This window comes from Emydura macquarii, unplaced genomic scaffold (genome assembly GCF_026122565.2).
Source record: "Emydura macquarii macquarii isolate MOO-44397 ecotype Brisbane River unplaced genomic scaffold, CSIRO-AGI_Emac_v2 contig_2676, whole genome shotgun sequence".
Lineage (NCBI taxonomy): Eukaryota > Metazoa > Chordata > Testudines > Chelidae > Emydura > Emydura macquarii.
In genome coordinates, this window is record NW_027132813.1 from 9615164 (window position 1) to 9641395 (window position 26232).

At 47.0% G+C, this 26232-nt stretch overlaps 1 protein-coding gene across 2 annotated transcripts in view; it reads left to right on the forward strand.

Annotated features, from left to right (window-relative positions):
* Positions 1–12009: 12009 nt before the first annotated feature.
* The window catches only part of PARP1 (poly(ADP-ribose) polymerase 1), a 72589-nt gene continuing 58366 nt past the window's right edge, over positions 12010–26232 (forward strand). For both annotated transcript variants that reach the window (XM_067564844.1, XM_067564845.1), the window contains exons 1-2: positions 12010–12913; positions 25842–26004. In XM_067564844.1, coding sequence (XP_067420945.1) covers positions 12794–12913; positions 25842–26004 — 283 coding nt within the window. In that variant the 5' untranslated portion in view covers positions 12010–12793. The remainder of the gene's footprint in view (positions 12914–25841; positions 26005–26232) is intronic.

Sequence of the window (26232 nt, forward strand, 5' to 3'; positions counted from 1 at the left end):
GATGGCCAACCTGGATAGCAGCAAAGAGCATTTCAATAACAGTCTGAGCAGCTGCTGAATGACCATTGAAAGTGCATTTGGCAGATTAAATGCTCTCTGGAGGTGCCTTTATGGACCTTAGTGAGAACAATATTCCCATGATTATAGCTGCCTGCTGGGTGCTCTGTAATTTATGTGAAGCTAACGGCGAAAAGTTTGCCCTGGGTGGTCTACAAAGGCAGACTGCCTTGCATCTGCATATGAGCAGCCAGATGCTCTGGGTATTAGAGAGGCACAACGGGGGGACATTCAGATCAGGGAGGCACTGAAGGCCCATTTTGAGAATGATAACCAATAAGGTGTTTTTGTTAACAGCGCTGTGCCATTCTATGTCTGCTATCCAGCTTGTGGCAAGTGAAGGTACTAGGTGCAATACAGAAATAAAGAGTGCTTACTTTTCTCAGAGCTTGTCTTTATTACACGCAGAACAGTTCAGAATACACAAAAAACATGGGGCTGGATAGGAGAGAGCAGTGGGGGCCAGTGTGAGCTATGATAGCTGGGTGTAAGTCCAGCTGTCATTCTTGTAGCTGTCTGAAGGGCTGGAGTGTAGTAAGGGGTAGCGAGATGGGCCAGGAGTTTGATAAGAATGTGTGGGGGATGTTTGGGGAGTGCATGAAAAGCAAATCTGTAGTGGCTGCAGGGTGGGGCGAGCACACATGAACTCTGTCTGCAAAGTCATTATTGTCTTTAACAGCTCCATCTGCTCCTTGATGGCCTTGATCATGCGCTCATGACCTGCCATCACCCAATCATGATTGTCCTTTCTTTCCTGTCTCTTCATCTTCTGTCCTCTTTCAGTCACAGATTGTCTCCATGCCCTTTTTCTCTTTTGGCCGCCTCAGATGACTGGAGGAGTTCCTGGAACATCTCCTCCTTACTTCTCCAAGGTCGCTTCCTTACAAGCCAGAGGTGCTCCACTGGTGTAGGGGTTTTAGTTGTGAAGGTCACATCTGTGGAAGCACAAGAAACAATGAACAGAAATATTAGTGTGGGTGCCTAACACTATAGATACAGTACTGTTAAATACATCTCTTTCTCACTGTCCCCTGGGAAGAGCAGAGCTCCCTGATCTGCCTGGGCATGGTGAGTTTTGTGCGGGATCATACGGGGATGCAGGTTCTGGGTGGGTGATTGCTTGGGGCATAAATGTAGGTACATAGGGACAAAATTTCTCATTATGCCATCGTTCTCCACAGGTGGGGGCCATAGAAGCTGATATCTCACTCCTGGGAGTAAATAGGGATGGTAGAGTGCATCTCTTCCATACAAGCAGTTTCAAACTGGGTCCCTATACTGCTCACCTGTGTACCGCTTTGGTCCTTGCACAAGTTATTGGCGTGGGAAAGTGTCCTACATCGGGGGAAGGAACTGAGCCACTCTGCCAAGGAATCTGAGGCAGAGAATCGGAGAGTACCTAGATTCCTACAGATCTCACTGGAGGATACCCGTGAAATCACAGCATGCATTAACATGCTTCTTAGCTACACTGCCTAGCTACACAAGGGAATGGGAAAGCACCTGGAAACACAGCTACTCTGATGCATTTCTATCCCTTCAACTACCTCTATGATTTAGCAAAGGCACCCCCTGCGTCCTGTACACAAGCAACATTGGCTTTGAAAAACTTACCAGAGCTCCCCTCTCCTGCACGCCAGAGCTGTAGGGCTGGAGCTGGCTGCAAACTTCCAGGGTCAAGAACACCTGACTCCCAACCTCATCAAACAAACTGGTCCGTGGCTCCAGGTTGTCCTCCAACTCCACCTTCTCATTGACGACTTTTTTGTCTGGGTTGATTCAGGTATTCACTGGCCCCAGGGCCGCAGAGGTATCCACAGGTATCTTGGGGGTGGAGGTGGGGTCGCCACTGCGGATGGCTTCCACCTCTTTGTAGAAGCAGCAGCTTTTTGGCTCTGCACTAGAGCAACAATTTGCCTCCCTTCTGGTAGCTCTTCTGCAGCTCCTTGATTTTTGCTCTGCACTGCAGAGTGTCCCATTCATAGCCCTTCTCTGCCATGGCATGAGAAATCTGGCCATAGGTATCAAAGTTCCTACGGCTGGAACGGAGCTGCACGGCCGACTCTCCCCAAATACCGATTGGGTCCAGCAGCTCCAGTGTGCTCCAAGTGGAAGAACATTTGATGTGTGGAGCTGCCCTGTCAGCTGGAAAGATGAGATGCAAGCTCTCCACGCTGACCAAGCAGGAAGTGGAATTTCAAAAAGTGCCAGGACTTTAAAGGGGGAGTGGCGGGTGGCTGCAAAGCAGCGGAGTTCAAACTGATGGCCAGAAAGGTCAAGATGGGTATTGTGGGACATTCCAGAGGCTGTTTGTCATGAAATAACCAAACCACGGTGTCTGCACTAGACTTTTTTGATTTAAGTTGGGTGAGAAAAGCTCTATGCATCTTGTCAAGGTGGTTTTATTTTGTCGAATAAACAGGGCAGTGTTGTTGGTGTGTGTTTGGGAGGGGTGATTGCAGTATATACACCAGTACTGTTTTGTTGAAAAAAGCTGACTTTTTTTTTTGACAAAACAATCTAGTATAGACCAGGGCTAAGTGTGTCCATACAGGGAGTTATACTGGTATAACTATAGCAGGGTAACTATATCAATGCTAAAATAACTTACTGTGTAGACAAGCCATGAGCATCAGCAGGTATGTCTACACATATCCAAGCTAGCTTTGAGCTAATTAGCTTGAATAATTCTAGGATGAGAACCTGGTGGCTTGTCCTGTGCTCAGTCTTTTAGAAAATGGCCACAGGGGTAGGGAAGCACTAATTATAGCAATGAGCTTCTCACTGACTTACAACCCAGGCCCTAAGGCATGTAGAGAAGAAACAACAGGGTATTTTCAAAGGATTGAACCCTTATTCTTTTCTAGTTTACTTCTCCATTTGAAGCGCCTCAGGAATGAGATGGTATCACAATTCCTGAAATTGCAGAGCAGCAGCATTAGACTATGGAATAATCTCCCAAAGGATGTGGTGAAAGTCTCATTGCTTGTCACATTTACAGCTAGATTGGACAAAAGCCCTGGGAATAAACTGTAAGGGACAATCCTGCTCTGTCTTCTGGTCAGATTGCCTAAATTTCAGTGGCATACCATGGGTCTCTGGCGCCTGGAGGCCAGGCCTGCATTTTCGCCACCCTCTACCCCCTGCGCAGGACAGCAGGGGTCCCCAGCTCCCACTAGCTGGTGCTGCACCCCCAGCTGCCCTGGAGAGGTGGGGGTCTGTACCTGTCGGGGGAGGGAAGGGGGGACATGCAGCTTACCTCCTCCTGCAGCAGGAGGGGACTTTCTGTGGCTCATTGCAGCAGTGGAGCCTGGCCAGGCAGCGCCCGCCTCACTAGCTCCAGCCCTGCAGCCAGCTCAAGTGGGGCGGCCTGATCCCCTGGCTGGGGGAGGGACTGGGGGGGGGGCCTGGCCCACCTCCCTCAGTACACCACTTCTAAATGTGACCAAATGGGTCTTTTCCATCTCCCTTTTCTATGAGTCTACTGTATCATGCACACGAGTGAGACTTTGTTTGTGTGTATATAGGGCCATCTAGTGCATCATAATGCAATTTTTCCCTACCTAATATAGAATATTCAAAATATACCAATATCAAAAATTGTCTTTCCTTTCAGGTTCTGTGCTAATGAATACAGTTGAACCCTGATTTTATGAACTAATTGGGGAATGAGGAGTTCATAAATTTAGCATCTCCAAATTACAACAGGCACAGTGCATAAGCTAATTTATTAATCATGTACATAATGAATGGTAACAAATGTTCAGTATGCCTATAACAGTCTTGTTATCTTGGGTACACATAGTGTACCTGTAGCCACTGGTGAAATAATACACCCATCTTCTGAGTGTTCATGCACTCTGCTCATAAGTATACATACCCTGACATCTGCTGGAAGAGCAATACAGCAGAGCACAGCAATCCAAGAAGTTTTTGGAGAGTGTTGCAGACAACTTCCTCGTGCAAGTGCTGGAGCAACCAACTAGGGGCCATGCTCCTCTTGACCTGCTGCTCACAAACAGGGAAGATTTGGTAGGGGAAGTAGAAGTGGGGGGCAACTTAAGCAGCAGTGACCATGAGATGGTCGAGTTCAGGATCCTGACAAAAGGAAGCAAGGAGAACAGCAGGATATGGACCATGGATTTCAGAAAAGCAGACTTTGACTCCCTCAGGGAGCTGATGGGCAGGATTCCCTGGAAGGCTAATATGAGGGGGAAAGGAATCCAAGAGAGCTGGCTGTATTTTAAAGAAACCTTATTGAGGATGCAGGAACAAACCATCCTGATATGCAGAAAGAATAGCAAATAAGATAGGCGCCCAGCTTGGTTTAACAGAGAAGTCTTTGGTGAGCTCAAACACCAAAAAAAAAAAAAAAAAAAAGTTACAAGAAGTGGAAGCTTGGTCAGATGATGAGGGAGGATTATAAAAATACTGCTCGAGCATGCAGGAATGAAATCAGGAAGGCCAAAGCACAATTGGAGTTGCAGCTAGCAAGGGATGTGAAAGGGAACAGAAGCATTTCTATAGGTATGTTACCAACAAGAGGAAGATTAGGGAAAGTGTGGGTCCCTTACAGAAGGGGGGAGGCAACCTACTGACAAAGGATGTGGGGAGAGCTGAGGTACTCAATGCCTTTTTTGCTTCTGTCTTCACAGACAAGGTCAGCTCCTAGACTACTGCACTGGATGGCACAAAATGGGGAGGAGGTGAACATCCCTCAGTGCTGAAGGAACAGGTTCAGGACTATTTAGAAAGATTGGACATACACAAGTCTATGGGGCCAGATGCAATGCATCCAAGGGTGCTAAGGGAGTTGGCTGATGTGATTTCAGAGTCATTGGCTATTATCTTTGAAAGCTCGTAGCAATTGGGGGTGGTCCCTGATGATTGGAAAAAGGCAAATATAGTGCCCATCTTGAAGAAAGGGAAGAAAGAAGATCCAGGGAACTACGGACCAGTCAGCCTCACCTCAATCCCTGGAAAAATCATAGAGCAAGTCCTCAAGGAATCCATTTTAAGGCACTTGGAAGAGAGGAAGGTGATCAGGAAAAGTCAACATGGATTCACCAAGGGCAAGTCATGCCTGACCAACCTGATTGCCTTCTATGAAGAGGTGACTGGCTCTGTGGATGTGGGGAAAGCGGTGGACGTGATATACTTTGACTTTAGCAAAGCTTTTGATACAGTCTCCCACAGTATTCTTATCAGCAAGGGAAAGAAGTATAGGTTGGATGAATGGACTATAAAATGGATAGAGAGCTGGCTAGATCATTGGGCTCAACATGCAGTGATCAATGGCTCCATGTTTAGCTGGCAGCCGGTCACAAGCGGAGTGCCCCATGGGTCGGTCCTGGAGCCGGTTTTGTTCAACATCTTCATTAATGATCTGGAGGATGGGGTAGATTGCACCCTCAGCAAGTTTGCAGATGACACTAAGCTAGGGGGAGTGGTACATACCTTGGAAGGTAGGGAAAGGATACAGAGTGACCTAAACAAATTGGAGGATTGGGCCAAAAGAAATCTGATGAGGTTCAACAAGGGCAAGTGCAGAGTCCTCCACTTAGGATGGAAGAATCCCATGCACAACTATAGACTGGGGACTGACAAGCTAGGCAGCAGTTCTGCAGAGAAGGACCTGGGGGTTACAGTGGATAAGAAGCTGGATATGAGTCAGCAGTGTGCCCTGGTTGCCAAGAAGGCTAATAGCATATTTGGCTGCATTAGTAGGAGCATTGCCAGCAGATCGAGGGAAATAATTATTCCCCTCTATTCGGCATTGGTGAGGTCTCATTTGGAGTACTGTGTCCAGTTTTGGGCCTCCCACTACAGAAAGGATGTGGAGAAGTTGGAGAGAGTCCAGCAGAGGGCAACAAAAATGATTATGGGGCTGGAGCACAAGACTTATGAGGAGAGGCTGAGGGAACTAGGCTTGTTTAGTCTGCAGAAGAGAAGAATGAGGGTGGATTTGATAGCAGCCTTTAACTACCTGAAAGGGAGTTCCAGGGAGGATGGAGCTAGGCTGTTCTCAATGGTAGCAGATGACAGAACAAGGAGCAATGGTCTCAAGTTGCAGTGGGGGAGGTCTAGGTTGGATATTAGGAAAACGTTTTTCACCAGTAGGGTGGTGAAGCACTGGAATAGGTTATCTAGGGAGGTGGTGGAATCTCCATCTTTAGAGGTTTTTAAGGCCCAGCTTGACAAAGCCCTGGCTGGGATGATTTAGTTGTGATTGGTTCTTCTTTGAGCAGGGGGTTGGACTAGATGACCTCCTGAGGTCCCTTCCAACTCTAATAATCTATGATTCTGTGCACCTTGCTGATGAAAGATTTTGTTTTCCATCAGAAAAAATACTTCATATAACCATTCACTCATAAGATCGAGGCTCTGCTGTAAATGTAATAAAATTAAATGTCACTTCGTTTTAGATCCTGTTCTTAAGACTCTGCCTGTATTCCTGTTGAATGTCTGAATTACTCATAGGAGGATATAAAGTTTGGGGGCACATTTAAAAACCTTGTACTATATGTTCTTCCTCTGATTCCACTGTGCTACTCACATTGATAGCCATGACCTGCATGAAACACACAGTGGACTAAACATAATGCTTTATCTCTGGACTAACAACATCTAGTTCAAGAATCACTGAAGGAGTCATTTTAAAATGCTGATCAGTGGTTTTAGAATAAATTCAACAGTCATTCTTCTCCCTCTTCCCAAGCAGATACTGATCCGGTTCCCTAAGTGAATATTAGGTGGTGCTGCCTAATGTTAGAGATGTGAACCTAACATCCAGATTGCCTGTGAATATCAAAGACTTCAGGCACTTTTTTCGAGAGCTGCAGTGTTGGCCCTGGTGGCCTGCTGGGAGATCAGATCATCTGGCCAGCATTAGGCTCTTGAAAATGCCCTTATTAACATAGCTCTCCCCCTTACCTAAGAGGAGAGAGGAAACCATATCCAGAAATTTTCTATTCTCCCTGTCACCCCCTACACCATCTAAAACTCCATCTCATGGGTATTTACACAGCAGAGGTTAGTGTGCATGTAGGTGACTACTTTCTCACCATACTTACAGTTTCAATTGCAAATAGCAGTTTTCACTTCCCGCTTTACTGTTGGATAGTGTGGCCATGTGCAATTAAAACAGCTTTTAAATTTCACCAGTGGGTGATGCAATTCTTTTCTATATAATACTTTCAGCATTTATACACCTTCTGAGCACGGTATAGACACAAACTAACTAATAATCCTTACAATACTCCTAAGCAGCAGGCAAGTATCATCATCCTCATCTGATGACAAGAAAAGTTAGATGGACAGATTAAGTGATTTGCCATGTCAGTACATGGAAAATGTAACATATCCCTTGTTTAGAGCTGCCGTTGCAAGCATCCCAGACTTCTAGAGAAGAAAGAGATCACACTGCTCATACTCTACAGTGACAAAATGGCCACATGCAGGACTGCACCAAAATTGCATATGAATATACATAAAATTCTATCAAAAACAAGGTCCTGATGCTGCACCATGAAAATCAATGAGTGCTTTGCCATTGACTTCAATGAGCCACAGCTGGAGCTGGTTGAAATTCCTCAGAATTCTTTTAATTCAAAATTTGAAACAAAATCTGGAAAAATGTCAGTAACATTTTCACAAATTATTTCCTTATTGCTTGACCAGCTCTCTAGCTCATCAACATATTTTGAATGTTCAAAGTTTTGAAAAGATGGGGGAAAACTTCTATAAAATTGTCATGAAATCCCCCCTACTCCCACAGTTTTTTCCCAACCAGCTCACCCCCAACCCTAATATTTACTTGTATTGCATCTTCCTTGATGGAGGACTAGACTTACTTCTTAGCTGAGTTCATCAACACTAAGCTTGTTATTGATCATATAACTGCAGTTAGAAGAAGATTTTTCAGACTGTGTGGAACGTGTTTGGGCCACATTTGGGCCACGCCTAGTGGAAGTTTGTGTAGTTAATCTCCAAACTTTAACAGATGAAAGGTAACAGCTCTAAGTTAGCTACTCTCAAGTACCATTGTTACTAATCATCCATACATACCATATATAGAACACGAGCAGGACTCAAACAGCTCGGCCCTCAACAAATGTATCAACAGAGACATTGGTTTTATGGCTCATTAAAACCATTTGTAACACACGTCACTGCCTGCTAACCCTGAATTGCCCACTTAATTTGAAGTAGTCTCCCACAGTATGTGTTAATCCCTTATGTTTAATGATCTGACCCAATTTGTATTTAGCTCAGGGCTGGTCTACACTGGCGGGGCGGTTGACAGGAGATACACACACTACATAACGTAGCGTGCATATCTCCCGCCGATGTACTTACGTTGACGGACTGCAGTGTCTTCACAGCACTGCATCGAAGGGAGATGCCCTCCTGTCAACACTGCCTTCTGCCTTTCGGGGAGGTGGACTAATTGAGTGATGGGAGAGCGCTTTCCCATTGACTGAGCAGGTCTACACAGACTCGCTCAATCAATGCAGCTGAATCGATCCCTGAAGCCCCGGCAGTGTTGACATACCCTCAGACACTCTGGTTTCCTTTCTTCCCCAGACCTGAAGAATTGCTCTGTGAAGATTGATAGCTCCTACCTTTCTACCAATAGAAGTTGGTCTAATAAACGATATTACCTCACCTACCTTGTCTCTTTCATACCCTGGGACCAACACAGCCACCACAACACTGCAAACAAATGTATTATTGTCATTTAAAGTTTGGAATGGTTTCATTGTCCCTGATCTGACTGTTCGACTGTTGGGATTTGACCTGCCGCATCACCTTTAGACTCTGCTGAACAGGTTTCAAACTGGCCAAGGAATATGCACAGCCAATCTCTACACATGGGATCTGCATGATGACCCACTTTGTCAGTCTCGTCTCCCTCAGTCAATGGTGCATGTTGTTGACAAATGTCAATTAACCAGACTTCATGGTGGCCTTAGGGTCCTTCATTTTGCTGATGAAGCTGCTGTCAGCTGGCTCAGGAAGGACTGCAAATGCCAGAAGAAGAACTGTCACTTAAAGACATTTCCCAGAATAAAGACCTGCTTATGGACTCATCAAGATCTGTAAAGTCTGGCTTTAAAAGCTAATATGCCCAGAATCTCCACCTGTTGTTTCTAGTTTGTTTTGGTTTTTGATCAGGAGCTGGGATAAAGAAGATGATAGTTGTTCTTTTGTATTTATATATGTATTGACCAGTCTTTTTATTTTTCTTATTTTCTTAATTGTCTTACAGCACCTGAATGCAAATAATGCATAAAGATTATGAGCCAAATTCACTATTGCTGTAAGCAGACAAATCTGTGAAATCAATGGATTTCACCTGTTTACATCAACAGTACATTTTGGCTTGGTTACTGAAACCTGATCTACACTAGAAATTTAAGTCAGGTTAGCTAAGTCCCTCAGGATGTGAAAAATCCACACCCCTGAGCAGCGTAGTTAAGCCAAGCTAGTCTCCAGTGTAGACAGCACTAGGCTGATGGAAGAATTCTTCTGTCAACCTACCTATTGCCTCTTGGAGAGGTGGATTAACTACTGCAGTAGGAGAACCCCTCCCATTGGCGTAGGTAACGTCTACACTGATGCACTATAGTGGCACCGCTGTAGCATTTTAAGTGTAGATAAGCCCTGAGAAATCCACAGCCACACCATAAAATCCTCTCTCATCCTGCACCTGCTGTTCTCAGACCCAATTATGTTACAGGTCTGAATCATGCAGAACACACAAATGATTGTCTGAATGAGTTGGTAACATATGCTTTCTTTGTAGAGGTAAAGGACACGGGTCCTCTCCAAACTTGACTTTTCCCCTACCCATCCAGTGCCATGAATAAACAGGAAAAAATAAATATCTTGTTCCTCCTATACTGCCTGCCTACAGCACCACTGCTGTTCCCAGAGCTTCCATTCCCCAGAACTTTCAACTGTTGTCTGCCTACTCCACCAATGATATCCCCAGAGCTGCTGTTCTCTATAGAACTTTCATCTGTTGCCTGCCTTGCTCCCATGAGTGCCCCTAGAGCACTTGCTCACTAGCATTCCCATCCACTGGGTGACTGTATCTTTCCTGTCCTCAGAGTTTTATTCTGCTCATTCTTGGCCCACAGTACCACAAATATCTCTTAAGCTGTAAGTCCCCATTGCATCTATTCACCTATTATGACCCTTCTATTCAATCTGTGACAGATATTGCAACCACACGCAATATTTTTGAAGACCATTGCAGTAAATGTATGTATCATTGTGGCCCAGGGATTGCATGTAACTCCAGGAAAGAGAGTTATCACAGCTCCTCCAGGAATCAAAAACAGTGGGGGTGATTAAGGTGAATCGCTTAAGTTGTAAAAGGGTTTTTGATATCAAATGGCTAGGTTTAAACTGACTCAGGATCTTCTTTCTCATCCTGAAAGTGGACAGGACTTTCTGTCCAAGGGGGACCCTACCTCTTAAAGAATGATGGAAAGACTTTGGCCTACTAGGGCCCCATAAGACTGATGGATGACCTCTGGGAAGCTTTTAGCATGCATAGAGACTCCTTTATAATATGTTTTATATGTATTTTTATATGTTTTCTCTGTAATGCTTTTACGTTAAGAATACAGGTGCTTGCTTAGAAGAAGCTGTGTGTTAACTTGTAACTGCTGGCAATATGCTGTTCACAGCCCTTGGAGAGAAAGCAAAGTGTGGCTTTTAGGCAGATTGGCTTGCTGGGGATATCACTCAGTGTAGGGCAGGGAGCTGTGTAGCCTTAAAACCTCTGGTGAGAAGGGAGAGAGACAGTTCTTCGCCCAAGACAGGTGACATCTGGAAGCTGGAAACTTTGTCTGCCAGCTCTGCGTGGGAAATGCGGGTGGGGGTGCCCTCGAGGAACTTCAGAGGGGGAATAGAGGTGCAGTTACTCTGAAACTGTGACACATGCCCTGAACACTTGTATGTTTCCCATAGCGCTTCAAGAGAAGAGGTAGGCTCTGCTGTACTTGAAAGGAACAGTGCCATGTTTTATGGGACATACTTAGCATCAGATGAGCACCCAGTTGCAAGTAACTAAGCAGATCTGCTTTTATGGTAGAGACCAGGAAATGAGAGCTGAAAGCTGCTGATGATGGCCCAAAGGATAGAAACTGCCAACCTATACAGTAGTTTCACACACAACTTGAGGCAGTGGCTCTTTTAGCAGCTACCAGGTTTTAGGACTATGCTTGCAGCTTTACCAGCTCTGTTGTCATCTTCTTGGATCACAAAGTCATCGGTGTTTGGCTAGGTGCTTTCGAAAATCTAACCTCATATCTTTATTTTGTTACTGAAGCATCTTAGAGCACCTAAAATAGTTTGACTCTGCATTGGTGCTGTATATCTTCTGGGTGTTGGATGAATACCAAATAACATTATTTCTTCTCTTCCCTAATATATGCATTCTGGAATTTTTTTCTTGTTTAAAGTTCTTGGTAAATAGGGCAATATCTACTGAATATAGGTCACCTTATCAGCTAAAATCATGTTCCTGCAGCTTTAGCAACTGAATCCCTTCCCAAAAGTATACTGAACATACAATGCCATATCAGGTTTCTGTGACATAAAGCTTAGGCACATTTAGTAAAATAATGCTGTAGTGTGGTCTGGGCACAGAAATCGTATAGAAATTTAACTTCAACTCCTACTGCAGTCGAACCCTGATTTTATGAAGACTGATGTTACGAACGACTGGTTACATGAACCATTTTTCCTGGTGGAAAGAAAATTGTATCCCTTCATCAACAAGCTGCACATATGTTCTTGACAGTAAGCAGAAGGCATGTGCACCCAGTGCGTAGGTGTATTATTTCACCAGTGGTTATAGGAACACTGTGCACATATAGAATTACAAGAGGTACATTCCATGCGTTTATCATTCATTCTGTATGTTATCAATGAATGATTAGTACATTAACTCATGTACCGTACCCACCGTAATTTCGTATGGGCAGCAGCCCCGCCCAGGAGCGCTTTGTGCAGGGGCGCCCTCCTCCCACCATGCTTAGGGTGACCAAGCGTCAATCCCGTTTTGGCGGGACAGTCTCTATCGCAAGCCCTGGCCCAGCTGTCCCCATTTTTTTGGGGGCGGGAGGAGCAAAAGTGGATATTTATTTGTCCCATTTGCTCTTGCCAACGCAGAGCTCACGCGAGGAGCAGCAGCCCCAGGCTCGCGCGGGGATGCGAGCGAGCAGTGCTTGTCCGCGCGGGAAACGCGGGTGGGGGAGGGTTCGAGGGTTCGCACAGGGCGGGCGGCTCAGGCTAGCCTCGCGCGGGGGGAGGAAAGGGGGCCCAGCAGCCCCGCCCCCACAGGGACGGCGGGCGGGCGGCTGCTCCGTTTGGCCGTTTTCCCTTTGAGAAATAGCATCATGGTCACCCTCGCGCACTGTGCGCGCGGCTCGACCGGGGGGGGGAGGGGCGTGACACCATCACGTGACACCCTGCTCCCTCCGCCCTCCTTGGCACACTGGAGTCTGTCTGCAGCTAGTGACTAGCGAGCCCGGCCCCGGCCAGGCACTTGCTGTCGATCACCGAACCCGGGTGGATCGCGCGGCGCTCGGCTAGCGCGCCGGGAGGGAGGCTAGCGCAGAGCTGCCCGTCGGTCGGTCGGTCGGGCGGGCCCTGGGCTGCTGCTGCGCCGCCCGGCGGCTTCCCGCGAGTCCCCTGCCCGCGCCCCAGCCAGGCCGCCATGGCGGAGCCGGCCGACAAGCTGTACCGCGCCGAGTACGCCAAGAGCGGCCGGGCCTCGTGCAAGAAATGCGGGGAGAGCATCGCCAAGGACTCGCTGCGCCTGGCCATCATGGTGCAGGTACCGCGCGGGGCGGGGGCGGGAGCCGGAGCCGCCCGCGGGCCCTGCAGCCCCACGGGCCCCGCTGCCGCGCCGCCGCCTTCCCTGCAGCCCCGGAGGCGTGTGGAGCGGCCCTTGGCGCCGGCACGACGCGGCCCCTGCCGCTTGGGCCGGCGGCCGTGAGTTGCTTTCAGTGCGGCGGGCGCCCCGCGTGCAGCCTGGGCCGGGTGCCGCCGCCCATTCATTCCCCTCCAGCGGGTGCGGGTTGCAAAGCAGCCTGTGTGTACCACGCGCGGAGCGAGCGCAGCCCTTGGCGGGTGTGGGCGACGCGCTCCGTTGCACGGCGCTGCTGCTGCAGCCCTTGGGGGCTTGCCCTCGGTTGCGCGGCGCTGTAGCGGCTGGATTTGGGGGTCGGGTGGCTAAGACTTGTGCGCGGTTCTCAGCAGTCCGTTCGCTCGCTCAGACTTGTCCTCAGACGTGCTCACGTCAGGGATTTGTGCCCAGGGGCCAGATGCTGGTTCGCTGGTATTGTCTAGCGGTGCTAGAGAGAATTTCCACTCGAAGCTGAAGGAGTTGCAGCAGGGTGGTGTTTGCTGAGTGCGGGGAGTCGGTAGCGTGTGTGCAGCAGGCCTGCTTTTGCTAACTAGAGTGAAGCACATGTGTGCTCATGAGAAGGGAAAGCAGGTGTGGTGTGTGATCTGTGCACAGTCAGACAGAAAAAAATTATTTATAACCAGAACCCACACTTACCAGGGTGCAGTAGAAGTGCGTCAGCTGAAATGAGCAAGAATGTAACATGAAGAACAACTAAAATAAATAAAATCTCCCAAATTATTGTCTTGTCACAGCTTTATCATGCTGTGGTTGGTTGGTTGATGTAAGAAAACAAGTAAAATCTTAAATTATTTACTAGATGGCTTCCATTTTAATCTCAGCATCCTGTTTGTTTGAATTTAATTAGTTGAATTGAATTTGTTAGCTGATTTTGCAGGAAGAGGTGATTTTATTTCAGTGAGTTGGAGGAAGCAAAAGAGGACTCAACTTTTCATTAACTTCCTGATTGGGGAATATTTGTCCTTTTCTCCTCAATGTATTGTTTTGTGAGTTGCTTATCATTTGCTGAACACATTACAAAGCTCTGTTTACCTCACTCTTCAGCTTGGATACCTTTTATGCGGAGACAAATAATTGCAGATAGGGAGGGCTGGAGATAAAAACCATGCATTCAGTTGGAGTATAAACTCAGTCTACAGTGCTGAAGAACTGCAGGCTTTTTCACTTAAATTGTTTAGTTTTCTTGGGCAGCTTAATGTGTGTTTTTTGACAACGTTTATTTGTTACTGATCTAAATCTTCCCTCCTGTTTGATAATCTGTGGATGAGTTTAACCTATTTTTAGTGGCAGCTTTGCATGTCGCTGCTGGCCCTCCCCGCCCCAATCCCTGCATTTTGAATGAAGTCTGAAACACTACCTTAGCAGTGCATTCTCACACCTTGCTCTGCTTTTCTACAGGGCCTGATGAAAAGTGTGTTGTTCAGGAAAACTTGTGTTTGACAAGTGTGATTTTAAAAAAGAACCTCAAATCTGTAACCATCCTTTCATCTCGGACCCTGTATGTACTTTTAAACATAACCATGTTTAAATATGGCTTGCCCACAACCAGGCCTGTTGGGGGGTGGCAAAGGGGGCAATTGCCCAAGGGCCTGGCAATTTTTAAGGGGGTCTAGCAATTTTAAAAGGGGCCTGGGCCATGGATGGCAGGGTGAAAGCTTCCCCTTGAGGAGGCTAGCTCCCCATACTGCCTCTTTTGCCTGTGGTGGCCCCTGCCCAAAGTTCACCCCCACTCACCTACTCGCTGCATCTGTCCCCACCAGCCCACCTCCATACTCGGCCCCCCCTCCTCTCTTCCATACGGCCCTTTTCCTCTTGGCCTCCCCACAGCCGTGATCTCTGCTCAGTCCACCCTTCGCTGCCTGTGTCCCTCTTCCCCACTCACCTCCCCTGCTGCTGCTAGCAGCCTGGGGGAAGGGGGAGTGTGGGAGAGAGGAGGAGGGGGCCTGAGTGATGCGGGGGGAAGGACATGTTGGTGGGCCGAGCAGGGGTGGGACCATGGGCAGAGAGGCAGGGTGGGACAGTTCTGCCTTGGGGCCCAGAATTCCTATTGGCAGGTCTGCCAACAGCCTTCTTATATAACATTGCTTCTCACCTCTCTGGAAAGAAAAGAAACCTGTTAGCTAAATAAGTTTTAGCTTAGGGGTTCTTACAATTTCCCACCATTACCATCACGAGTGCAATTCTGCTTGTACTAGCAATGGTGGGGAGTGAAAGTGTAGGACCAGTATTAGTGTTATAAGCACTGCATTGCCTAGTCCTGCTTGGAGAAATCTACTGATGGAAAACATTAATGGCAGGTGATGCCTTGTGTACCAAAATGCTCCTACTGGTGGTAACAGCAGTACAACATACTAAGGAGAAAAGGCTAGTACAGAAAGGGCCTAGGTATTTACCAAGGTTAAAACATGGTTATGACTCTGCATGACTTTCTTCCAAGCCACACAGGGAAGAGGAATACATATTATATCATAAGCATAGTTTGGTCATATTCATGATTAGACCTGGTTATTTTTGTAGCGTAGAGGTATTTTATTCTTCTTTTCTTGGAATGAACACATTCCTAAATTGTTGTTCATTCCATGTTTTTTTTTTCTTGGTATCAAGTCCTATTTATAGGCTTGGACAAGGCTGACTTCTGGAATTAATACTGTGTAATGTGCACAATTAAATATCATATTAGAGAATTATTGAAATTTGGAGATTTTTTCCAGTGCGGGGCTTTTTTTTTTTTTTTTTTTTTTTGTCTTTATGAGAGTGAAGAAGAAGAAGAACTGGGGATAGGATTAAAATACACTCATTTTGACATATTTGCATTATAGAACATCAGAGTTTTGTATTCTGGCCATAGCCACCGAAGCATTTAGGTAACTTAACAGTAGTTGTTATTTTACAGTAAAACTTCACTAATCGGGAAACCTGATAATTCACAGACAAATTAGTATTCTCCCTTCACGTCTCAGTGGGGATTTAATAATGCCATAGCAAACTTTGAGTCTTAGTAATTAAGACTTGTGTTTTACAGAACACTCACTGGTATGTTACAAAGCATCGCAAATAATTAGAACTAAACTGCAATTATCAGATTACATGAACACAAGTACACTTTGTAAAGGACTGTCCTCTTAAATTTATTTGCTTAGCTGGTAAGGGCTTTGTCACTCTCCCATTAAAATCAAGAGTCCTGTTGACTTCAGTGGAACTTGGATCAGGCAAAATCCACTAATTCATATTAGGCTTCTAATCATTAGTGGGAATTAATGAGATTCAACCATGTTTGAGGATCTTAGATTATGAACAATATTGCTCACAATTCCTCTGCGGTGAGGGTTATTCCCATTTTACAGATGAGGAAACTGAAGCACAGTGAAAGTAAGTGATTTGTCCAAGCTGTGGAGCTGGGAATAGAACCCAAGAGTTAGCTGGTAGACTCAGAATCCCATACTACTGGAAAAACTGTGGTGTAAAAGGCTGAAAAGATTCCAAGAGGCTTTTGGCCACCCAAGTTGGCAGAAATCAGGTCAGATGTGGCAAGCATGCTCCTGATTCTTGCAAAAATATGGAAGGTTAGGGAAGGCCTGATGTGAAAGCATCATGATGAAAAGGCAGCTGGTTGCTTTGTAACTCCCTGGACATTTTAAAAATCATTCTGATGATTTATTTTGTTGAAAATGTACTGTATTGCATTGTGCAGCTTTCTTGGCTGCCACAGACTCACTATGAGAGGAGTCTAATTTCTGTTGTTGCGGCCATACCTTTGTTTCAGCTAAGTAAGATTACATTCCAGAGTCGAGCATTTCACAAATTCCTCAATAGGAAACATTTCAGATAACTGCCAACTATCCTGGCTAATGCTTGTCTGAATGCATTCTGGTCCCTACAGCTCCTGCGAATGAAAGTACCACAATAAGGAAATCTCTTCCCATTAGGGTAGGGTTTGAAAAATCTGTCCTACACCCACTAGCCTGAGGACTGAGCTTATAAGCCAGTGTGAGAAATAATTGCAGCCCTCTCCTGCTTCCCCAAGGGCACCGATGCACTTTGAGTCATTTCCATTAGTTATGCATATGTTTTTTTGTTTCCATAATAAGGCTCTTTGTTGTTGGTGTTTAGCTCTGAAAAATACAAAACCTTAATTTAATAAACTTTCTTTGCATTTTTTCCTCCTCTTTCACTCCTACCACTATATATCTTGATATCTTTTCCGCCATCTCTTTTGGTGGCTGCTCTATTTCCTCTCTGTCTCCCAACTGATACCATTACTTTCTCATTTTTCCCCATTGTTTGATTTACTTGCTCCTTCCTCCATTTTGTTTTTCAGTCTTTCCCTCTTCTCCATGCTCTTATTCTCCCCACCGTAGTCTCTGCTTCCTGCCATATGCATGCAGCTTATTCGCAAGCACCTCACCTCATTCTGCTCCTCCTCCTCCACAGCAAAAGGCTCCTGCTTCCTCTTCTGCAAAACACTTATCAGAGCCTTGCTCCTCAGCAGCTTCTCCAGGGTCCCATCTTCTGCACAGCTCCCCAGCCTGTGCATCTTCTGGTTCCTGCACTTGTGTGGTCCATGATCTTGAGCAGCCCCACATTTTCCTTCCTGGCTCTTCTGTCAGCCTAGGAGAGAGGGAGGCAGGCATACAGGCACTTAACACTGCTCTGTGCCAGTGCAACCTGGTCGTGTGCCCCATCTAGAACTTGCACCCTGGACCAAGTGAGCTTTTTATCCTGTGCGTTAGAACAGTGCTACAATAGGTATTTTTGTGCTTCATTCAAAGAAGGGCTGCATCGAGGTAGGGTGTGCAGTGAGCCTTAAGATTTTATTTCCCTTCCTCTTCAGAATGGAAACTGCATCTCACCCTGTTCAGGCTGAGCCCACTTGTGATATCTCCAGATGTTTTGCAAATCCACGAGACCTGCCCATTTCCAAAGGCTTATCTACACTTGCGCTTATGCCGGCAAAACTTTTGTCGCTCAGGGGTGTGAAAAAAACACGAGTGTAGCTGTATTATGTTGGTGGAAGAGAGCTCTCCTACTGACATAATAAAACCACCTACATGAGGGGCAGTAGCTATGTCGGCAGGAGAACTCTCTCCCGCTGGTATAGCGCTCTCTAGACTGGTGCTTATGCTGGCAAAATTTATGTTGCTCAGTGGGGTGTTTTTTCCGCACCCCTGAGTGACAAAAGTGTTACCGGCATAAGTGTGAGTGTGGACAAAGCCTTAGCTTTCCTTTCCTGTTGAAGAGGACCATTCTGAGTGAGAAATGATGCCTGGGGCAGTGTTCATCACAGCTGTCTGAAAACAATCTCTGTATGAACAAAGAGAATCTAGATCTTAGCTGGAAGGTTGCAACTTGCCTTAGCTGCTTATGTGTCTATAAAGTGATCTCTAAAGGGTCCTATTTTTCCAAGGTTGTTGTTCAGTTAATTGGGTACAAGGTAGGTGAATGGGGGAGTACTTTGTATGCATACAGTGCATTCGGATAAGAAGTATACTTCAGATTGTCGCTTATTGGTCACTAGACATCTATACTTCATCCCACAGATGGCTATTTCAGTGAAGAGTAAAGTCCTTCTCTACATATCTTTCACCTCACAGAGATATTAGGAAGCTCAGTAAAATGTAAAGTGCTTCATGAGCCTCACATCAGATGAAAGCATTGCAAATTGTACTGTTATTTATGGTGTTTCTTAAGATGCCAGCTGTGACGCATTCATTCTTCTTTGAGTGCTTGCTTATATACATTCCATGCTAGGTGTGTGTGTGCGCCACATGCACCGGTACTGGAGATGCACCAGTCTAAGGGCGCTGCCAGCACCCGCTCCCTCTCAGGTCCTTCTTACCGCCAGTGATGGTGCTGGAACATCCTTGCCTCGGCAGGCCTTTAACCGTGCAGTAGTATAAATAGTCATTAAGCAAGTTAATTTAGTTAGAATTAGTAGTTTAAGAGTAATTTGTTGACGGGGACTTAGCCTCAGGGACAGGGCATGCCTCAGTCCCTAGGTTTAAAAACCATGGGCTTCTTGTAAAAAGCCCATGCCTGTGAATGACCTTCAGAGCTGCCTGGGTGAGACCCACATTCAGGACAGCTGCAGGATCTGCAAGAACTTTAGATCTTGCACAAAAAATGACCAGGACATCAGGCTAAGAATGCTCCTCATAAAGTCAGCCTTCAGACCTGATTCCGTACTGGGCCACTCGGATTCAGCACCCAATATATTGGTGTCTACTCAAAGCACCTCCCCCAGCACCGAGTTCTTCTGGCACCGATCACCTTCCCTAGTACTGAAGAAGCGGCACAAGAAGATGTGCACCGAGCCACTTGTCTTTCCTGGAACTTGGGTTGGCAGTCACCCACTCTTCCTCTACTAGCCTGTAGAGGGGTGCCAGTCGCTCCTTTCTTTCTGGGTTGGAGAAAGGCCACGCCGCCTCACTCAGTCACCATCTGTTGACGGGGAATTAGCAAATAAATGGTTAGTTGCTCTTGGCCTTCCAATGGGGCTGGGTAGGTACCCCATCTGAAGACCCGGCCTTCAGGCTGGGCGGGGTGGGCAAGCAGTCTATCACTCCATCCAGTAGGGAGTGGAGCACCAGTAGTCTAGGGCTCTGGTAAGGAGTGAAACTGACCCCAGAGGTGGAGTGGCAGGGGGGTAGGGGAACATGGGCCCTCCTGACTCCACCACACCCCAGCCCAGGGCCCTTACAGTGGCACACCACTCTGCCACTGGGTCCGCGGGGTTCCAGCTGCAACGCGCTGACTGTGCCTCTTGCGGCACTGCAGACCGACTGGAGTTGGCTGCCCATGGGCCACTTCCTTCCCTTCCCTTTGAGGGTACCTGGGTCTGTGGGGTGTCCTGATTCTCCGCAAGGTACTTGGCTAGCAGCAGTCCTGGTGAATCTCCAGTAGGCAGTGGACTTCTGGGCTCGACAGCAGAGGGAGAAGCTTGGAGCAAACAGGAGACATCCATCTCCATTGCTGTCTTGGACCCCACTGAGCGAGAGGCCCTGCTTCTTACACTTCCTGTGCCACACACCCATTTTTGGTGGAAGGGGTGAGGTTGGGCTGTCTCCACCCACTTGGGTAAAGGGGGGTGGCTTCTCCCCTTTTAGAGTGGAGGGAGGCCATACCGCCTCACTGCTTGACCTCTTCATCACCACCTGATGATGCAGCAATGGGCCAGTCTGCCACAGCCCCGCAGGATGACTATAGGATACATCAAGAGAATAGTGATGAATCGAGGCCTGGATGCAGAGGTGCTAAAGGAGCCAGCTGAATCGTTCTTCAATATTCTGGCAGCAACTCCTTCCAGAATGACCCTTCCCGTGAGGGAGTAATCAAGCCGGTCAAGGCCCTCTGGCAAAACCCCTCCTCTCTGCTCCCTACATCTAAAAGGGCAGAGAAAATATATGTGCCTGCCAAGGGGTTTGAGTATCTCTACACCCACCCATTCCTGGGGTCATTGGCAGTGTCAGCAGCCAATGAGAGAGACAGGCGGTCAGTCAAGCTCAGCCCCTAAAAATAAGGAGGTGAAAAAGCTCGACCTCTAGGGGTGAAAAATGTATTCAACTGTGAATCTCCAACTCCGCATATTGAACAAGCAATCTTGCTGGGAGATAGAACTTTAATGGGTGGCATTCCATGGCCAAATTCACTTATCACAGGACCCTGATTCTTATGGGGGACTTCATCATCCTGACATCTGCTGGGAGAGCAATACAGCAGAGCACAGACAATCCAGGATGTTTTTGGAGAGTGTTGCAGACAACTTCCCGGTGCAAGTGCTGGAGCAACCAACTAGGGGCCATGCTCCTCTTGACCTGCTGCTCACAAACAGGAAAGATTTGGTAGGGGAAGTAGAAGTGGGTGGCAACCTAGGCAGCAGTGACCATGAGATGGTCGAGTTCAGGTTCCTGACAAAAGGAAGAAAGGAGTATAGCAGGATATGGACTTTGCACTTCAAAACAGACTTGGACTCTCTCAGGGTCAGGGAGCTGATGGGCAGGATCCCCTGGGAGGCTAATATGTGCGGGAAAGGAGTCCGAGAAAGCTGGCTGTATTTTAAAGAAACCTTACTGAGAGCACGGGAACAAACCATCGCAATGAGTGGAAAGAATAGCAAATATGGCAGGTGACCAGCTTGCCTTAACAGAGAAATTTTTGGTGAGCTTAAAAACAAAAAGGAAGCTTTCAAGACGTGGAAGCTTGGTCAGATGACTAGGGAGGTGTATAAAAGTACTGCTCGAGCATGCAGGAGTGAAATCAAGAAGGCCAACACACAATTGACAGCTAGCAAGGGTTGTGAAGGGTAACAAGAAGGGTTTCTACAGGTATATTGGTAACAAGAAGAAGGTCAGGGCAAGTGTGGGCTGCTTACTGAATGGGGGAAGCAACCTAGTGACAGATGATGTGGAAAAAGCTGAAGTACTCAATCTTTTTTTTTGCCTCTGTCTTCACGGACAAGTTCAGCTCCTAGACTACTGCACTGGGCAGCACAGAATGGGAAGGATGTGAGCAGCTCTCAGGAGTAAAAGAAAAGGTGCAAAACTATTTAGAAAAGCTGGGCATGCACAAGTCCCTGGGGCTGGATGCAGTGCATCAGAGGGTGTTGAGAGAGTTGGCTGATGTGATTGCAGAGCCATTGACCATTCTTTGAGGTCCTAGACGACTGGAAAAAGGCAACTATAGTGCTCATCTTTTTAAAAAGGGAAGGAGGAGGATCCAGGGAGCTACAGACCAGTCAACCTCACCTCAATCCCTGGAAAAATCATGGAGCGGGTCCTCAAGGAATCCTTATTGAAGCCCTTGGAGGAGAGGAAGGTGATCAGGAAGAGTCAGCCTGGATTCACCAAGGGCAAGTCATGCCTGACCAACCTGATTGCCTTCTATGATGAGATGACTGGCTCTGTGGATGTGGGGAAAGCAATGGACGTGTTGTATCTTGACTTTGGCAAAGCAATTGATACAGTCTCCCACAGTATTCTTGCCAGCAAGTTACAGAAGTATGAGTTGGAAGAATGGACTATAAAGTGGATAGAAAGCTGGCTAGATCATTGAGCAACAGATAGTGATCAACCGCTCGATGTCTAATTGGCAGTCGATAACAAGCGGAGTGCCCCCGGGGTTGGTTTTGTTCAACATCGTCATTAATGATCAGGAGGATGAGGTAGATTGCACCCTCAGCATATTTGCAGATGACACTAAGATGCGGGGAGGGTACATATGCTGGAGGGCAGGGATAGGATACAGAGTGACCTAGACAAATTAAAGTATTGGGCCAAAAGAAATCTGATGAGGTTCAACAAGGACAAGTGCAGAATCCTGCAATTAAGACGGAAGAATCCCATGCACTGCCACAGATTGGGGGCCGACTGGCTAGGGAGTTCTGCAGAAAAGGACCTGGGGATTACAGTGGATAAGAAGCTGGTTATGAGTCAACAGTGTGCCCTTATTGCTAAGAAGACTAATGGCATATTGGACTGAATTAGTAGGATTAGCCAGCAGATGGAGGGAAGTGATTATTCCCCTCTGTTCAGCACTGGTGAGGTCACATTTGGAGTATTGGGCCCAGTTCCCTCCTCCCCCTCCCACTACAGGAAGGATTGGACAAATTGAAGAGAGTCCAGAGGAGGGCAACAAAAATGATTAGGGGGCTGGAGCACATGACTTTTGAGGAGAAGCTGAGGGAACTAGTCTTGTTTAGTCTGAAGAAGAGAAGAGCGAGGGGGGATTTGATAGCGGCTTTCAACTATCTGAAGGAGGGTTCCAAGGATGATGGAGCTAAACTGTTCTCAGTGGTGGCAGATGACAACAAGGGGGAATGGTCTAGATTGGATATTAAGAAAAATACTTTCACTAGGAGAGTGCTGAAGCACTGGAATGGGTTCTCTAGAGAGGTGGTGGAATCTCCATCCTTAGAGGTTTTTAAGGCTTGGCTTGACAAAGTCCTGGCTGGGATGATTTAGTTGTGATTGGTCCTGCTTTGAGCAGGGGATTGGACTAGATGACCTTCCTTCCTTCCAACTTTCTTTCCAACCATAATATTCTGTGATTCGCTGACTCCTTGCCCCAAAAGTCTAAGCAGGAGTTTCTGGCCATTCTGGAGGAGGGGGAGTCAGTGGCCCGGGTTTCTCTCCAGGCAGCCTGGGACACGGCAGACTCAGTGGTCAGAACAATGGCATCAGCGGTGTCAATGTGAAGAGCCTTGTGCCTGCAGTCATCGGGCCTATCGGCAAAGGTCCAACAGACCATCCAGGACTTCCCCTTTGATGGCGCAGGTCTATTCTCCAACTAAACAGACTTCAGGCTGCATGACTTTAAGGACTCTGCTTCTTAGGGATATACGGTTCACTGGCTTCCAGGAAGCATTTCAGGCTCCAGCGACAACAATCGTTCACAGGACAGGCTAGGAGCGAGCCCTGTAAGTGGAGAAACAGGAGCTATAAGTGCCGTTAGGGTCAACCTATCGCCCCTATGCCACCTTCGGGCTCAGACTGCTATCCACTGAGCAGCAGGCAGTCTTTTGAAGGTGCACTCGGGCGCGGCCTAGCAGTTTTGACTGAGGATCTAACCCCATCTTTCTTTTCAATCCGCCTCTCCCCCCTTCCTCACTGCATGGGTGGTTATAACATCAGACAAGTGGGTTCTAAATTCTGTCACAGTGGGGTACCCCCTTCAATTCACTTTGATTCCTCCTTCCTACCCCCTTCATTCCTATCTCTCTTCAGGGACACGAGCAACTCCTTGCCCAGGAGGTACAAGCCCTTCTGCAGGTAGGGGCCGTAGAGGAAGTTCCTCTACACCTGAGAGGAAAAGGGTTTTACTTCTGTTACTTTCTAATCCTGAAAGCCAAAGAGGGCCTGCGACCCATACTGGACCTGCGTCATCTCAACAAATAGCTCAAGAAACTGAGCTCCCTGTATCTGGGAGACTGGTACACCGCCCTCAACCTGAAGGATGCATACTTCCATATTCCATGGCCATAGGTGCTTTTTGCACTTCATAGTGGAGGACAACCACTACTAATTTATGGCTCTCCAATTTGATCCCATTGATCGCGCCAGGGATATTCACAAAATGCATGGAGGTGGTTGCAGCCCACCTCAGACATCAAGGGATACAGATTACCTTCACCTGGATGAATGGCTCATCAAGGGCTGCTTGGAAACTCAGGTCCAGTGCAGTATCACGGTGCTGTGAGTGACCTGCCAAGATCTGGACCTGCTATTAAACGAGCAGAAATCGACGTTCTTACTTGTGCAAAAGATAGAGTTTATCAGGGCAGTCCTGGACTCTATCCAGGCAAGAGCGTTCCTACCTCATGCCAGATGCTAACCCTTGTCAGATCTGATCATTAAGGTCACAAACCTGACTACAGAGAGGGTTTGTCTCATGTTGCTTAGTCACATGGCAGCATGTACCTATGTGGTTCAATATTCAAGACTACGCCTCAGGCTACTTCAAATGTGGCTTGCGTTGGTCTGCTCCCCGGTGAGAGACAGCCTGGACATGGTCCTCACAATCCCACCCTGGGTACTTACCTCATTGGATTGGTGGACAATCCCTGCGCACATGGCAGAGGGGGTTCCCTTTGTGACCTCACCCTGCATTTCTACCAAAGGTAGTGTCACGTTTTCATGTCAGCCAGGACGTCTTCCTGACAGTGTTCTTCTGAAAACCACACAACTCTTGTAAGGAAAGGTGCCTACACACCTTGAATGTCAGGTGAGTGCTAGTTTTCTATATAAAAAGAACTAAACCCTTCCAGAAATCCCTGCAGCTCCTCACTGCAGTGGCTGAGCAGATGAAAGGTCTACCAGTTTTGTTGCAGAAGATTTCCTTTTGGATCACCTCCTGCATCCGTTCTTGCTACGAACAAGCAAAGGTCAAACCTCCTGCCTCTCTGACAGCCCACTTGACAATAGCACAGGCCTCTTCAGTGTCTTTCTTAGCCCAGGTCCCGATACAGGATATTTGCAGGGCTGCAATCTGGTCTTCAGTTCACACCTTCACGTCCCACTATGCCATCATGCTACAAGCTTGAGACTATTCGGGCTTTGGCGGGGTGGTGTTGCAGTCAACACATCTGTGAACTGGCCCACCTCCAGAGGTATTGCTTGTGAGTCACGTAGCATGGAATGGACATGAGCAAGCACTCGAAGAAAAGGTCGCTACTAACCTTCTGTTACTGTTGTTCTTCGAGATGTGTTGCTCATGTCCATTCCGTGACCCACCCTCCTTCCCCTCTGTTCAAGTTCTGGCAAGAAGGAACTGAGAGGAGGGAGCGGCCGGCAGCGCCCCTATACCGGCCACTGCAGAGGGTGCTAGAACTGGCTCTACAGATACCACTGAGAGGAAAAAATCTCTGGCACCGGTGCATGTGGTGCGCACACACAACTAGCATGGAATGGACATGAGCAACACATCTCAAAGAACAATAGTTATGGAAGGTTTAATAACAGACTTTTTTCTTAGTCCCCTCTTAGAAAGGTCTGTGTTAACACAAAAAGATAAAATCTCTTTTTGTCCACTCAGAATGGCTGTTGCTATCCTGATTTGATCAGTGTTGTGTTTTGTAATGTGGGAAAGCTTAGAAATAAGGTTAAGAACTAGCTGTTACAAGGATTAAGTTCTCCTTCTGTAGAGTCCCCCTTGTGATGCTGCTGTTAGTGGCAGGTCAGTTCTATTAATGGTACTACCATAGGATTCTGACTACTTGTGCCCTGTCCTAAATCCCGGCATGTGGTTAGAAAGAAAGTGTCTGGGTAAATGTACGTGAAGTGACTTTTTTCTCTTGGTTATATCTGAATTTCCTCACCTCATCCTAATGTTGCTTTCTTCCTAGTCACCCATGTTCGATGGCAAAGTCCCCCACTGGCATCATTATGCTTGTTTCTGGAAGCGGGCCCGACTCGTGTCCCATGCAGATGTTGATGGCTTCCCTGAGCTCCGATGGGAAGATCAGGAGAAAATCAAAAAAGCAATTGAAACTGGAGGAGCCGCAGCAGGTATGTGAAGCAAAAATGCTGTTTAAGGAAATGCAAGATGCCATGTCCATTTAGAACTATCCTCTCTATACTCAAGTTCTCAGCTGAGAACAGGATGTAATTATGGGTACTGGGTTTTTTGCTCACTGGCTCATCCTTCAGGTGAAATCAGAACAATCACTGGAACTTTCCTGATTCTCAGGAATGACTAGGAGACTGACTGTGTATATTGAACCCTGTGAAATGGTC